General features: G+C 44.6%; 1 protein-coding gene across 2 annotated transcripts in view; it reads left to right on the top strand.

Moving 5' to 3' along the window:
* PLPPR1 (phospholipid phosphatase related 1) overlaps positions 1-16,299 on the top strand; it is a 316,568-nt gene that overhangs the window by 287,231 nt on the left and 13,038 nt on the right. For both annotated transcript variants that reach the window (XR_011649506.1, XM_058302596.2), the window contains exon 5: positions 14,438-14,688. Coding sequence is in view for 1 of the 2 variants with exons in the window: in XM_058302596.2 (XP_058158579.1) it covers positions 14,438-14,688 (251 nt within the window). In the remaining variant the exon portion in view is untranslated. The remainder of the gene's footprint in view (positions 1-14,437; positions 14,689-16,299) is intronic.

The following is a 16,299-nucleotide window of genomic DNA, read 5'->3' as shown; positions in this document are numbered from 1 at the left end:
GCAACTCATTGTATGGTATTTGCATAAGCAGCCAAGGAAATGAAAACACTTGGCTTGCAGCTGCAGTACTTCAATCTCAGCCTCCATCATCACATGGTTTTCTTCACTGTATCTCTGTGTCCCTGTGCCCAAAGTTTCATCTTATAAAGACACCAGTCTTAACTTAACATGTCTTCAAAGACCCTATTTCCAAATAAGGTCATATTCACAGGACTGGGAATTAGGACTTGAACATATCTTTTGGGGAGCAATGCAATTCAACTCATAACAGGCATAACTGAATTAGGCACAAGGCAAAAATACTATTTGAACATCTGAAATAAGTCTCGCCAATTATTCAAGAGCTCTTTGAATGCCTTTTATAATGCAAAAATAAATCATGTGTGGTATTAGAAATAGTATTTCTGTTATTACATTAGAAGATAATAATAAAAGTGGTTTGAAAATGTCAGTGCTTCCAGCAGTGGATGACAACACCTGACCACTGTCTGCAGCCACCAGGAGGGCTGGAAGCTACCATCAGCATTTGATGCTGGGTTGGTGGTGGGCGTGGGGTTGGATTCAGATTGCCAGCTTCTGCTTTAGAAACTTACGAATACTGAATCAAAAAGGGCCAAACTTAGAGGCTGTTGTGTTGGAGGCCCTCTGAAAAGTCAAGCTTTGACTTGCCTGTCCTGGATAGACACATTTCTCTTGCATTTAGGTTGTATCCAGGGGCTACTTTCTAGACTGACTTGCATCCACACTCTCCATCTATTTTATTTAAAAACTACCATTGCCTCTGGCAGATGTTTAGGATTCTGTCTCCATCAATCAGCATTTGGATCCACACTGCCTAGGGAGACCAAGGAGCAGATACTTACAGGAGGTCAGGAAGAAGTCAACTATTTAAAGAGCTGGCACCAACGAGCTGTGCTGCCAAAAGAGGCATGGGGAAGACACTCGTCTTGAGACAAGGAAACTCATTGTGAGCATGAGGTTCCAGACACACCTGAGCAGCACCTGGACCTGGAATCATGGTTTCAGTGCAGTTTGGCAAATTTCAAGGACAAATGCAAACTTCAGCCTTTCCTAGATTCCCCATTTCTTGTTCATTCCTAAGTTCGTTTGTACCCTTATTATGTTTCGGAAGCCATGTTGGGCACGGATTTACAACCTTGAACAAGACCTGATTACTTCCCTCAAGGAATTTCCTGTCTAGGAATGGAGGGGGTGGGTAGGAGGACACAGTTGAATGGATAGATCATTTCTAACCAGTGCGTGAAGTCAGGCTAAGCATATTATCAAAACTTGGCAGCTTATGGAAGCTCGGTGTGTAAAAACTATTCTCAATGGCTTTCCTAGATGGGAAGGAAAATTCAACATTGAGCTGGGCACGGAGTAGGAATGAGCAACCAGGTCTGAGCACCTCCCGATTGCAGTTGTCTAAATTGGAGGTGTGCATTCTGATGATTGGGGCCTGCCTTTGTGCACACACTGAAATTCACGGACTGGCTCGACTTTTGTCCATCTCTGTCCAAAAAGTACATGCCCCCAGATACATGTGATTGGCACGGTCCAATAGAACTTCCTGCAGTGATGGAAATGCCCTATCTCTGTGCTGTCCAAAACGGTGGCCACCAGCCCGATGTGGCTATTGGGCCCTGGAAAGTAGGTTATGGCCTCATTTTACTTCATTAATTTTACTTTCATATTTCAATTATTTAATTCAATTATTTTAACTTTATTGCATTTTAATTAATTTAAAGAGCCATATATGGCAAGTGGCTGTTAGAGGAGAATGTGTAGATCTAGATATATCATGCTGGCCACTAGAAAACCCTAGACCACAGGAAAATAGGAAATTTGTTTTGTTTTGTTTTGTTTTGTTTTGTTTTGTTTTGTTTTTGACAAACACTATACGCACCAAGCAAAAACTCCCCCTTCACCTTTTCCCCCCATCTCCTGGTTGCCTCTAATCTACTTTCTAGCACTGGGCATTTGCTATTTCTAGATATCTCATGTGAGTGACATCAAACAATATTTGTCCTATGTGTCTTGCTTATTTCACTCAGGATGATGTTTTCAGTGCTCATCAAAAGCCTTTTAATAACAAGAGCAATTAAATCTCTTTCAGTTCCTGGTGAGGTTTCATGTCTACACACCTTTGCCCTGTACTCAGATTTGAATTGCTTCAGAGAACTTGGCGGCATCAGGAAGATTTGCTGCAGCTTTGCAGGGTTGCTCCATGACTTCCTTTCCTATCCACTCAGCATTACCACCTCCCTCTGTTTCTTCCTCATTTCCTTTGCTCTCCTTTCACTTCCTGGTTTCCCTGTTGTCCTCCACACAGACCTTCTACCTTCTCCACCAATCTGTGCAGCCCACAGAACTCAGGTCAGAGTTGATAGCCAATGTTTCATTTTTTGTGTTAAGCCCTGTGCACACACACATGTGAGAAGCTGTGTTTGAGAAGGCAAGGGATAAGATGTTGCTCAAACTGAGGATCTCTGGAATCTCCCTTGGTCAACCAGAAATTTCCATTTAAGTTCTCTACTCAAAGGTGGTATAGGAGGAAATGCAAAGACTGTGTCTAAGAAAGTAGAATCCACTATAATAATCATTTTCTGGAATCCCATCAGCCCTGTGCTGGTTGAGCTGACCAAGGTATATTCCCTATGAAAAGATGGACCCAAGTACATATCACGATCATATCCTGTAGAACAAGGTTTTTAGGTGTGGCCAGTGGATCACCCGTATCAGAGGCACCCACCCCAAATCTGCTCTAACAAAATCTCTAGAGGTGAGGACCTAGGAATCTGTATTTTAATGTACACCCTGTTATCCGCAAAACTGAAGTTTGGGGATTATCGTTGCAGTAATGAACGTTAATTTAACAAGAACATCACCTGGATTAAGTAAGAAGAACCAAACTTAAGTACCAATGAATTCTAAGGCTCTCAGTGGGAATGAAGAAACCAGAAATGAGGTGCCAGCCCTCACTCAGCCAGTAACTTGTTGTGTGGCTTTGGACTCATCACTTACATACTCTGGGCTTCAGTTACCAGGTCCATCAAATTAGATGACTGGATGATGGTCTCTTTCACTTGTACCATTTCCACAAGGTCTAAGTCTTAGTTGTAAGGCAAAACTACCTTTTACAGCACAACCCTGGTCAAAGTAGGACTTTTCATCTTGGTCGCAGGTCAGTCGAATGGCAATTTCTAACTAGCCAAACTCAGAAAGACAGAGAAGGAGCATGTCAATTGATGCTTGAAAGAGTGGGGAGGGCACAGCCACTCATGTTGGTTGGACCATCTTGATAAATACCCTTGCAACAGAGCTAACCCCACTGGGTGATCAAAATTAACCAGAAGACAGACCACAGCAGTGGACCTTCTCTGCCCACCCAAGGAGTGCAAGCTTGGATGAACATTTCATTTGGCTCACCACAGGCTATCTGGAACAGATGTTATGCTTGAGGCGGGAAACCAAAATAATCAATAGACCACAGTTAAGTCAACCTGGCATTATTGCAAAAGGAAAGCTTGGAGTGTGTGGTTTGTGTTGCATGTGTACACATGTGTGCACACGTGTGTAAGAGAGAGAAGGATGTGGATGGGGGGGACAGAGGTACCTGTGCATCCAGTGCATGCAAGCGCTGCATAAAATGCTTTCAAAATTCTTTATGAAATAAAATTCCCTTATGACCCTTTCCTCTCCCCAACCCCCACCAGAAGTGTTTTTAAGAAAGATACCATATCTTCATTATTTAAAAACTACATCTATTCTAGTGGCTCCTATCTGGGAACAATTCTGTCCCCAGGAGATATTTGGCAATATCTGAAGACATTTTTAGTTGTCATAATTCAAGGGAAAGGAGAGGAGGGCAATTGGCATACAGTGGGAAGAAGCCAAGGATGCAGCCACACATTTTGCAATGCACAGGACTGCCCGCAGTGTGAAGAATTTTCTGCTCAAAATGTCAATAGCGATGAGGTTGAGAAACCCTGATTTATTCATTTGAATAAAACTATGTCATCAAGAAATTGTGTAATTCTATGCTTTGGGTAAGGAAAACTGCATTTGTTTGTTCTTTCATTTGCCAAAATAGTTGGGGTCTTCAAGTTGATTATTCATCATCTTTATTAGTATTTATCTTTCATGTTCGCTTACCGTGACATAATACAGGGCATTTGTAAAAACAAAAAAACCACCAGCTTATTACATTGTATTAATGCAAAGGCTGAATAACAAACACGTCTTATATCTTTCTTCTTTTTTCAAGATAAGTTTATAACAAATTACTTTAAAATATTGAGGCCATCTACTTCCCTCAGTGATAATAATAATAGTAACAACTAGCAATTTGGAACTCGCAAGTTACTAAGTGTTTTTATAACTGTTTTCTGATTTGCATAATAAAGCCCCTGATCTAGGAGCTACTTAAACCCCATTTTACAGATGAAGTAGGTGAGGTTCAAATTAATTAAATGATTTCAATAAAATCTATTCTTATAATTAAAACCATGCCATGAAGACAAGTCGACTGCTGAGCGGTGTTGGTGTTTGCACAGCACCCGTAGGCAAAACAGACCACAGGAATTCAGGTTCTGGGAAGCCCTGAAATTTATTCTCCAGGAAACTGATGCTTTCAATTTGGTCAGTAACTTCTATGTGAAGAATAAGATAATAGTTGAAGTGTGTGAATCAATTTGCACTCATGGTGTTCATATTATACTAGAAAAAAAAAAAAACAGATTTATTACCGAAGTGATAACAAAAGTGCCTAATTCACTGATATTTCATGGGTATTCCATCATATTCTTGTTGCAACTTGGCTATAAAATTGAGGAATTCTTGTTCTCCCATGGCTACATTTCATCAGTAGCGTGCTCTAAATCCTTGCCTTTTCCCAGTGCCTTTGTGCCTGTGTGCATGTGAGTTGCTACCAAATATACAGGATTAAAGTGATGTTTTTGTGGCCTGATGCCTACATGTATTTTTTTCAATGCATTAAAAAACTAAGTTTAGAGGGTTTGGAGCCTTACTGTTTAGTTTCTAATCCCATCCTCTGCTCACCACCTGTGTGACTTTCATCAAATTAATTAGCCTTTCTGTGCCTCAATTTCCCCATCTGTGAAATGTGGAGATAGTAGTAGTATCTCTGCCACATGGTTTCAGTAAGGATTAAATGAACTAATATTGCAAACACTTAGAGCAGTGCCTAGTACATACCAAGCACTGTGGATTAGCTATTATTACTATTATTATTACCAGCATCTATGGCAGTCATAATCAAACTTCTCACGAACTCTCTTACTCTCTTGCAAGGAAGTGGGATGGCCATGGTAACTGCAGATAAATTACCTTCTTTATTAAGAAACTTAATAATTAAGAAAATTATTAAGTTTGAATAAAGTATGCTAAGGAGGAAATGTCCGCCATTTCTCCTTTTCTGAAAGAAACGGTTGTTTCCTAAAGGAATGCATTTACAGTAGATGAATGACTTTCTCCTTTGAAATGTCACCCTGGAGACCCTGATATGGCAAAAGGAAAAGCAAAGAGGAACTGTTTCACAAGATTTATTGAATGAAACCTGGCAAACTGTCCAGCATACCCTTAACACTGCTTTTTTTCAGAATACATCACGAGAGCTTGCCTTATTACAAACCTATTTGTCTCATAATCGCCACGAGCATAGGCAAAGATATATTAATGTAATTATGTCTGTGTTGCAGTGCTTCTCCCCTTCTAATTGGCTTCTACATCTTAATATACACAATTGGATACAGTCTGCTTTCATTCTATTATTAATTGCAGCCATTCTTTATCTGTGCTGCAAGTTTATAAAGAAAAGATCAAAAGATGATGTATTTCTTATGTTTCTAACTCATCTAAAAAACAAACCAGGCTGCCTCTGTGAGACCCTGATGGAAGTTCAAGGAAAACTTTGAATGCAGATGTTTGAAAACGACCATCGCCATCATGTCTGGCTGAGGAGCCTTGTAGGTCACGTAGCACCCAGGAAAATTTGTTGAGTACACCAGGGGATGAAAGCAACTGTAACGCTGGGAACATAGCCTGCTGTAAACACACAATGAGGCATTTAATCACGAGCTGAACTAGGTCAGAAATGCTCATGATTAGCCAGGAAAACAAATTCCTAGTCACGATCACTTGTTAATTCTACATCATAGCTGGAATCTATTGTTAATGCTACATCATAGCTGAAATCTAAGACATATATATACCGGGTAGAAACTACTGAAGGGGGCTTCTTCTTTAAGCATACAATGGCATATATGCTTGTGTTTTCTTCATGCGTCTGAGCCTTGCTGGACAAGACTCTTCCCACTTCTGAACCCCAACAGAACTGGATCCATTTCTTTGTGTTCTTTACTCCCTTTTCAATGGTGGTTTGATGAAAGATGCGATCTAGAGTCAAGAGCTGGTGGCCAAATCAGAACGTATGTAGTTTGAGGATAGAGAACTTGAGAATTCCTCAGACCTAGCGCCATTCCCAAGGCTGACAAAGGCAGCACTGCCGAAATGGCGCCATTTGCATCTCTGGTTTTGCATGGGTCAGATTTCAAAGGCCAGGAGCAGATTGAGGGCAACTTCCCTCATTTCTTGAGCATCACAGTACAAAAGCTATCACCAAAGATTCCCAAACTGGTTATATTTTGAAAATGAGAAAATATTCAAGCATTCTTCATTTCCCATAACAAATCATTCTTTAATCCTCTCTTTCATCATCTAGTTTCCTTACACATCATGTTTTAACAATTTTTGGTAAGAGGTTGAGAATGTCTGTTGAGGAAGGAGTGGGGTAGAGAAGCACACGCCGCAGTAGTTTAAGAGTCTGCTCCAGAGCAGGTAAGCCCTTCCAGACAGGGTACATCCATTCCCACCTCCCTGTTTCACAGAGAGATAGATTCCTGTTACCCACATAACCTCACTTGTTTCCATATCTTCTTTGTACCCTCTTGTTTTTTCAGTTCTATGGCTTAGTTCTCAAAGTGAAGTTACATATAAGCCATGTTTTCATGTTCCCATGTGCTTATGTTTGAACTCACAGCCATTGCAATTTCTCACAATCAGAAATGGAGGCATTTCTTTCAAAGAGGTCTGTGTCAAAGTCCAGCTCTACCCATTAACCTTTCCCAAGTTCTTCTCACCCTATAGCACCCATGTCTCGGGGTGTGTACTTATCTCTTTTCTCATTTCTTAATAAATTCTTTACTCCCTTGTCTAAGAAGAAAATTTTCCCAAGTTCATCATGACTTCCATGTTCTTGCGCCTCACAGATGTCTCCAGTAAGAAATTCTTCCTTATATGTAGCATGGATCTTCATATTTTAAGGTTCGTTTTCAATTCTTGCCATGATGAAAGTAGAAAATGCTTTGATTTCTAAATTATGATTCACACATTTCTCCATTTATGAGATATAAAGTTATAAAGTTCCAGGTTGCAACAGTCATTCTGATTACTTGCTGCCCAGCACTATGTCGGATTGCATGCAGTTGGTTAAAAAAAAAAAAAAAACTTATACCCTGAATGGTTTGATGTCAACCCTGAATGCAGAATGTGAGATACCAGCATGACTATCAGCGTGGACATGTTTCTATGCACTTTCCCCTGCCAGTGGCCCTCCTCTGAAGTCTCTTCAGCGATTTATTCACTGATTCCACAAATATCTACTAAAAGTTAACCATGTGCCAGGTTTGATTCTAGATGCTGCGAGTACAATGAGGAGTAAAACTAGATGTTCCCTGTTCTTCCACACATGTATTTGGAAGGGAGAGGTAGGCATACAGTCTCAAAAATGGGAAATTCCTACTGGCCTAAAGTAGGAAAGAGAAGTATATGGTGCTAGTGTGTCTAAAATAGGATTTTCCCCCCAAGACCCCATGTGCTGTTTCATTTCTCCCCATTCACTCTTGACTGGGCAGGGTCTGTCTACACAGTTTAGCAACAGAAAGAAGTGCACCTTGCTCCTGGCCGGCTCTCCAGAGCTGCAGCTTGAGAGCCTCCTGTGCGCACAGGGCTGGGCTGTCAACGGCAGCCACTCAGCAACACTGGACCGGCCCAGCCTCGCTGCCTAGCTTTCTGGAAAGATGACGCACACAAAGCTGCCCCGCGAGTATGTGGGTCTGTTCCTCCCGGGCTGCAAGGCACCGACGCCTATCCCCTGTTGTCCACGCGTGTCTCCAAATGCTTTCACAGAGCTGGGGGTGGAGAGGAAACAGCCCTTGGGCAAATTCAAAGAGCAGAGTCACCCAACAAGGAGAGGGCACCCTGTTTTCTGAGCAGCCCAAATCCTGGCTCCCTGAGTCCAGGGCCAGAAGGTGCGAGAAAGGAAACCTCTCCTCGGTGTTCTCCTGTGGTCTCTGTCTTCTGGGGGTTGTTTGAGTTTTTCACGAGGTAAAATGCAGTGTGCACGTGCGCGTGTGTGTGAGACAGACAGACGTAATGGAGGGCCCTCCGTCTGTCTCACTGATTCTCCTTTCCAGGTGGCTTCAGTCCTATTTCTCAGTGCCATCTCAGCATGAGTTTTCACCCTTTTTCCCTGACATTGGGTGTATTTTAGTGAGCAACTGAGAGATGATTCATCCCAGGCTGTTAGCAAGAGGCCATTTTAAACTGGAAATCCCACACTGAATATAGAACGTTTGGCCTTTAGTGCAGTCTCCTCCCAAGGCTACAGGCTCTTTGGGGGTTAAAAGGAATTTAGTCCTCCCTTCGCTCACCCACCAGCCCCCCAACTCTCCCTCTACCACGTGGGTCTCAGCCTCCCAATGAAGGTCTCCTGTGTGGAAAGTAGCAGAGACCCCCATGGCACTGAGCAGTTTGGGTCCATATATTTTTTTCAGAGTCTAAGGATTTTCTTACTCATGGCAGAATCAGTAGGCAGAGCTCCACGTTCTCTGGGTTCCCCAGACTCCCACCAACCCCACTGGGGTGCTGCAGGGTGGTTTACCTTACAGGAGAGGAGTGCAGGGCTTAGGCAACCACCATTTTTACAGCGAACAGAAGCCCCCTGGCCTTCAGTCTGGGAGGGACGCATTGCCTCACCCTGGAGCTCGCTCCCTGCAAATGCGGTCCCTAAGAGACAGCTCAGGCGGAGCAGCCAGGGCCTTGCACCGTGGGTGCACCCAGCAAGGCCACGCGGGTGCTCAGGCCCGCGGCACACTGCCCCTCCCAATGGCAGGTTGCAGAGAGCGACCTAAGAGGAATGGCATAGAGTCTTGAAAATGTGTGTGAGCAGAGCTGACTTCTACTACTGATCTGAAACAAACATTTTTTTTGGAATATGTGGACCAGTAGGGTATTTTCCTCCTGTGGTACAGACCATCACCGGCTGATAGCACTGTGTTTCAAGGTGCACCTTCGGAGGCAACCAACTGCCTAATATCACCCAAATCTGCACATTAAATGGGGAGGGCAGCTGTGGTTTTGACCGCTCCACTTCTCCGCCCATTATGATCAAGGGGCGCTTATCAGTCTTGTTGGAAGCGTCATCTATGATGCTCTGCCTTCCCCTGACAAGGGTCGAGCATGTGGCCATGCTGGGAAAATTGCGTTTCTTCCTTGCATTTGCTTCTTGAGTGTGAGAAAGCACAGGTCCTGAGGAAGCTTGGAGGCTAGTCATGGAGCTGTATTTTGGCAGTTCTGGGTTTGTGAGAACTCCTGGTGGTCTCCTGGGGACCTTGGTCCTTGCCATCATTTGCCAGTGGACCAAGGCCCCCTGAGTCCCCTTTCCTGATTATGTCACTGCTTCTTCTACTACATTCTTGGTCAGGTGAAAAGACTGGAGCCACGTCCTGGAGTTTCCCCTCCATGTTCTAAACTACTAATGAGGGAAGACCCTACTCATCCAAAGATGTCACACCTGAGGTCAGCCTGGGCCCAGGTAAAACCCTGATTAAAAAGCGCAAGACTTCAGCACCTTTTCCTTCCCCTTTCTTCCTCCTTTGGCTTGCCTGGCAGCTGTCCGATCCTTTTAGGCCATAACAAGGCGTGGTCAGGTGTCCTCCCGTGGCCCGTGTCCTCACGACAGGAGCCACGGGTCTCCTCAATGGATGCCAATCTCTCCGTCCTAATTCCAGGTTTCTTCTGGCCCCCTGGCCCTCTCAGCATTCCAGGGCCCTTCTTCCCTCTGCGACCTGGGATTCACTGCTGCCTGCCCCTTGCCTTGCCAGAAGGTATGGGCCCTGGGAGGTGGATGTCAGGGTCAAGCAATTTGACCCTCCCTCCCCCACTGCTAAGGCAGGTGCCCTATTGCCCTGGTGTCACGCCGGATGTGAAACTTCTCCGGAGGACTTCAGGCTCAGCCTTGAGAGGTTCAGGACATGCTCCCTCCACATTTCCAAAAATCATTCTGATGTTACCTAGAGCCCAGCCCCTCGGGTTCTGACCCCGGCATGAGGCAGGGTGGTTTCCATCCTTCAACCAGAACAGCCAGGGATCTATGTCTTCCTCCCACGGTCAGAAAACCCCTGCGGCATCATCACCTATGCCCTGCCCTGCTCTGCAGTTGATTTTAGAAACTCAGCGGCCACAGCTTCCCTGGTTCCACTCTTCCAGGCCCAGCCAGTTTGGGATTCTGCACAAACGAGCAACACCGATGAGCTCTCAATCCCACAGCTCTGGAAAAATTACACATGTCCTGCTCGTAGGCACTGTGTCCACTGTAAATTCTAAAACCCACTGAGAAACGTAAGCCAATCCCCAGAAACAAGGGCCACATGGATGGAAATGGAGGAGAGCCGCAAAATAAATAGGGCCAGCTAGGGGTGCTGGCATGAAGAATGTCTGCTAGAATTTCGCAAGTTTGAGCTCACTTAAAGAAAGGATTTTTTTATACTGAACTATGATAGAGATGTACATTTTGAAAATCTCTCCTTCAAACCATACCTTGCACTATGTGAGACCATAAATGGTGCCTCACCTGGCTCTGAGGATAAAAGTAGCTGTGTTATTTTTATTGCCTGAGGCCTGGAAGAGATTTTTTAACACACACACAAGGGGCTCAGGGATTAGTAAGAGAAGGATGACTCGCGTTTCTTTACAAAAGCCCTGTGGGATCTGCCGTGGTCTGCGGCTCACCGCTGCAGCTCGCGCGCTCCTTTGCCGGCGCGACCTGGGCCAGGCGGGTGCTCCACTATCCCCGGCTCCCCGCGGCGCCCTTCAAAAGCAAGATCAAATGCATCAGAATAAGATGTTTTGAAAGCAGACGCTTGTTAAAGCATCAAGAGAAGCAGACATAACCCAGAGGACTCAGAAAAAGAAGAAAAGCAACTCTCAGCAGCGCCATCACGGACGGCAGAGGGAAGAGCTGCCGGTCCCAGAGTCACCATAGCCACAGAGCTGGCGTTTCAGGCACTGCTCCGAGAAGCCTGGAAATCCTCCGTCACAGGAACAAAATGCACACTCGCTGGCAGCACTTCTGACAAATGAGATTCCGAAGGAAAACGCTGCCACTTGTCCTTGTTCAAATCATAAATGACCCTGCTTTCCTGAAGAAATTTCTCTGGACAGGCTTATTGCCAGCAGCCTGGCCTTCGAGAATCTTGCTTAAAGGTATAAAAAATGCCCAGCCTTTCCGACTTCCAGACCCTGGGGGCGCAAAGTGCCACAGATGATCAATGCCTATTCTGAGAGGTCAGACCCTGGGAGTGGAGCCCCCTAAGAACAGTTCCCCCAAAGGAGCCAGTTCTCATTGTGATAAAGCACATTCAGGGGAAGTTACAAAAAAAGAGAATTATAGCGATCGATACGGGATCAAGATGAAAAGCAGATGAAGGTTTCAGCCAAACTCATCTTCCCTTCAGCTGTAATGGATTAACTCTGGGGTGCTGAAATCAGCACAGTTTGCAGATTCAGCACATCGAATCCGGGGGTCAAAACTGGGTAGAAATTTAATCGAAACTGGTAGACCCTTGACATTTACAAGGTTTACACTGCTCTACACACTTGCCCACCTCCCCCGTCCCTGAGATGCATGGAAAAGTCTCTTTCATCCTTCTAGCACGTTGTAAGTACCCAGCTCTACATAGCCTGTCCTGACATGTTTACAGAGAACAGTCCCCAGGTAATCCCTAGACCCACGGTAGAGGCTTGGATGAATTCACATGGGGCTCCCTAGAGACAAGGCTGTTTACCCATGTTGGGATTAGATCATGGCCCCACAAAAGGCAAGTTCAAGTCTTAATCTGCAGTCCCTGAGTGCAAGACCATTTGAAAATGTTATTATTAGTTAAGCTGTGGCCCAATTGAATCTGGGTCTTAATTAGTATGACTGGGGGGCCTTATGAAGAGAGGAAATTCAGATTGGTTAGAAGAAGCCAGAAGTCAGGAAAGGCCTCGAGGGGAACCCAGGACATCGTCATGCAATGGAGGCCGACACCTTGACTGTGGATGTCTAGCCTTCGAAACCATGAGGCAATGAGTGCCCGTTGTTTAAGTCACCCATTGTGTGGCATTTGTCCCAGCAGCCCTGGCAGAGTAAGATAACCCACGTTCAAGCTTGTTGGGGCTTGTTTTAGTCTGCTAAAGGCTGTCAAGAAATGGCTTGGCTTTTACAATGGGGATTTGTTAACTTATAAGCTTACAGTTCCAAGGCTGAGAAAAATCTCCCAACCCAGGCATCAGGCAAAGCTGCCTCCCTGGAGGTCGGCTGTCGACAATCCTGGACTCCTGTCACATGGCAGGGCACGGGGGCAGCATCTGCCCCTCTCTGCTTCTTCTCCAAGCTCTGTTGCTTTCAGCTTCTGGCTGTACCTTCTGGGGCTTTCTCTCTCACAGATTCTGTTGATTCAGCTTCGTTGCTCTGGTGCTTTCCCTCTCAGCTTCTGTGGTTCCTCTCTGAGCTCCTTGGTCTTTTCTCTCTGCTCTGTCTCTCTGTGTCCATCCCATTTATAGAGGACTCCAGGAAGAGGATTAAGACTCACCCTGGGCCATGCCTAATCAAAGGTCCTTAGCTGAAGTAATTTAACCCAAGGGTTCCACCTTCACTAGGTTCAGAACCACAGAACAGGATTAGCTCTAAGGGCACAATCTTCTGGGGTCCACCCAGCTTCAAACTGTCATGGGGCCAATCCTGTAGAACCCACTAGTGAACAGTTAACATCCAGGAAGTATCACCTACATACAAGATTTTCAGCCAAGCAGCAAAGTCAGTGTGATGGACAGAATAGTAGCCCCCCCAAAAATGCCACATCCTAATTCCCAAAATTTTTGGACCTGTCAGCTTACATGGCAAGAGGAGCACAGGGTCTTAAGCTCTTGAGATGGAGAGATTATCCTGAACTCTCCAGGTGAACCCAATGGAATCCCAAGGCTCTCATAAAAAGGAAGCAGGTGGGGCAGACAGAGAAGATACCTGATAACGGGAGCAGAGCAATGTGATTGCTGAAGGAGGCCAGGAGAGGAGAACGGGCAGCCTTTAGGAGCTGGAAAAGCCAAGGGTTGTCTCCTAGAGCCTCAGGAAGGAATGCAGCCCTGTCAACACCTTGCTATGGTGGATTAACTTTGGGGTGCTAAAATCCTTGATTTTAGCCCCATGAAACCTATTTCAAATGTCTGACCTTCAGGTCCGTAAGATAATAAATTTGTAGTGTTTTAAGCCACAAAATTTGTGGTAATTTGTTATAGCAGCAGTAGAAACTAATACCATCCACAATATTTGTCTCTCCTTTCTTCTCCTTTCTTGTTTCCAACTTCAAATGAAACATAAAATTTAATCAAGGTCCCTGGAATGTTCTCTTTTTTCATCTCTCTTAGGGGCAGCTCCTAAAAACTTCTTCACTCTCACCTACCATGATGTTACAGATAACTCCTTCTAAGAGTATTTGCATTTCCACAAAGGATCAGAGAGAACATATTTTCTATGCAAGGCCAGGGAATTGGTGTTGAGTAACTACTAAACCAGGCACCACAGAAGGTATTTTGTACAGATCTTATTTTATCTTTCCAAATTCTCTCTATGGTGCCATCCCCTTCATATGCTACAACTGAGAGTACCAAGGTTCAGAGAAGGTAAATAACTTATACCAGAAGCATGTCTCGAAAGCTGGGACTAGGGCCCAAATCTATATATGACTCCCCAACTCCAAGGCTTTCCTTTAGACTCTGCTGCTTCTGATTTCCTTATACAAAACTATGACATGCTGACAGTAGAATTCATATTGGGAAAAATAGTGATTGGGAAAGCAGGTGCCACTCGCTGGTAAGCCAAAGGGGACATCTGAACTATAAGCAGAATGTGTGAACATCTTGATGGGCTGTCGTGGACACTCCTCTTTTTCTGGCTGCAGATAATGGGGTGATTAATGGTGGAGTGGTTCTGAGAGCCGTTCCTGCTGCCCTCTGTGCTCCCTGAAAGCTCTCCTTCCTCTCAGGAGTTAAGCCAATCAAATGTAGCCCTCGCTAATTACTTTAAATCTCCTTATAGGGGTGTTTGCATTTGGACTTTTTGCTACGGACATTTTTGTAAACGCCGGACAAGTGGTCACGGGACACCTCACGCCCTACTTCCTGACCGTGTGCAAACCCAACTACACCAGCACGGGCTGTCGAGCTCACCACCAGTTCATAAACAACGGCAACATTTGCACCGGGGACCTCCAGGTGATAGAAAAGGCTCGGAGGTCCTTTCCCTCCAAACACGCTGCTCTGAGCATTTATTCCGCCTTATATGCCACGGTGAGTGTGCGAGTCTTGCCGGCCCTCCCTAGTCAAGTTTTTACCCGGCTGGGGGTCTCTCAGCCCTCCCACCCCAATCTTTCTTTCCTGGGACTTTGAGTGATTTTTAGAGCCAGGTCACAACGCGTTTTCACTTATTCTGTCTCTCTCTCTCTCCCTCTCTTATACACACACCGCATGCATACATACACCCATGTAAGGTCCTGATGTGCCAGAGGATATTAGTTCTGGAAGGAATGCTGGTAACGTCTAGTCAAATCCCCTCATTTGAAAGAGGCAGAAACTGGGACTGAGAGAATCGCTAAGGTCCCCTAGGCAGAACCCAGGCTCCTGGCACCCGTGGGGAATTCTCCCGCCGCCCAGAAGACTCTCTTGGCCAAAGCTTTGGTTGCCTCCGGAGCGGTGCACACATTTCTCATGCCTGCCTACAAATTTCGGCTGTGAGCTTTAGATGACTTTTGCTCCACAGAGATGGCAGCCCTGGGATAAATCCGCAGTTCTGTTCCTCCTGCCACTCTTCTCCATCATTTTGCCAGGAGAAATGAGTGATGGTGGGGGAGGAGACCCTACCCCCAAAAGGTCACACATGTTTTGACTGTACCACTGGGGTATGATGCTCTTTTTACAGTTTTGCTCTCATCACAAAGAAAAGCCAAAGTGTATCCTACGACCTAAAACACAAACATTTTCTGAGCCCCTATTCCATGTTAAGTGCATTCAGAAATTATTCACCAAGTACTTCCTAAGTACTAGTTAATATTGTGAGACATATTGGCTAACCGTAGGTCCTTGCTCATAATAGTTTATTACCTTGTAGGAAAGAATTCTACAGGATATAATCTTTAAAAATATATGGGAGCAGAAAATACTAAACTTACATATATATCATAGATTTTTAAAAACATTTCCCATTCATCAGGAGAGTATAATAATATGCTCTAATTTATGCAATTTTAGATCTAACCCGTTTTGTAAGGCATCTGTTACATAGAATAAGAGAATCCTATCTTACTGTATTCCCTCCATTGTTGAAACAGCAACCTGTGAAAATAATTTCCATTGCAACATTGTAGAGTGTATCTACTTTCATTTATATGTGCTCAAGCCATACAAACACACTGTCATAGATTATAATGTAACAGTATTTTATTTTCTAGGATTACTAACAGCCCATTTGTTAAGAAACGATGGATCAATGATGCCCTCTAGTGGGTAGTTGTCGTCATTACCAAAGGCTATCTGCTGAGTGTTCACTTATTTGGAAGAGGCACGTCTTCCCAACTCTAGACTGTCAGGGGCACGTTTGTTAACCGAGCCAATGGCATTTAAAAGCCTTGCCCAGCTCCTCACAATGAAATAATAACAACACTCTACCTTTCAGGTGTCATAAATGGCCTCATCCTTTACTTAGCCCAGGTCTTCCCAGCCTTTGTTTTATTATATTTTTAAAATCATTGCACACATAGAAAAGTCTGATACTTTAAAGCATGCTGGCATGAACGAGGATGGAGCTGATCACAGCTGCCCCCATTTAATGTGGGAAGCCATCTCCCAGCACAACTGAAACCCATTTGTGTGAGACACTGGTTGGGAAATTCTAAATCAGCCCGT

The sequence above is a fragment of the Dasypus novemcinctus genome, chromosome 8 (genome assembly GCF_030445035.2).
Source record: "Dasypus novemcinctus isolate mDasNov1 chromosome 8, mDasNov1.1.hap2, whole genome shotgun sequence".
In the NCBI taxonomy this organism is placed as follows: Eukaryota; Metazoa; Chordata; class Mammalia; order Cingulata; family Dasypodidae; genus Dasypus; species Dasypus novemcinctus.
The sequence above is the reverse complement of the archived record's forward strand: the minus strand, read 5'-3'. Positions and strand labels throughout refer to the sequence as shown.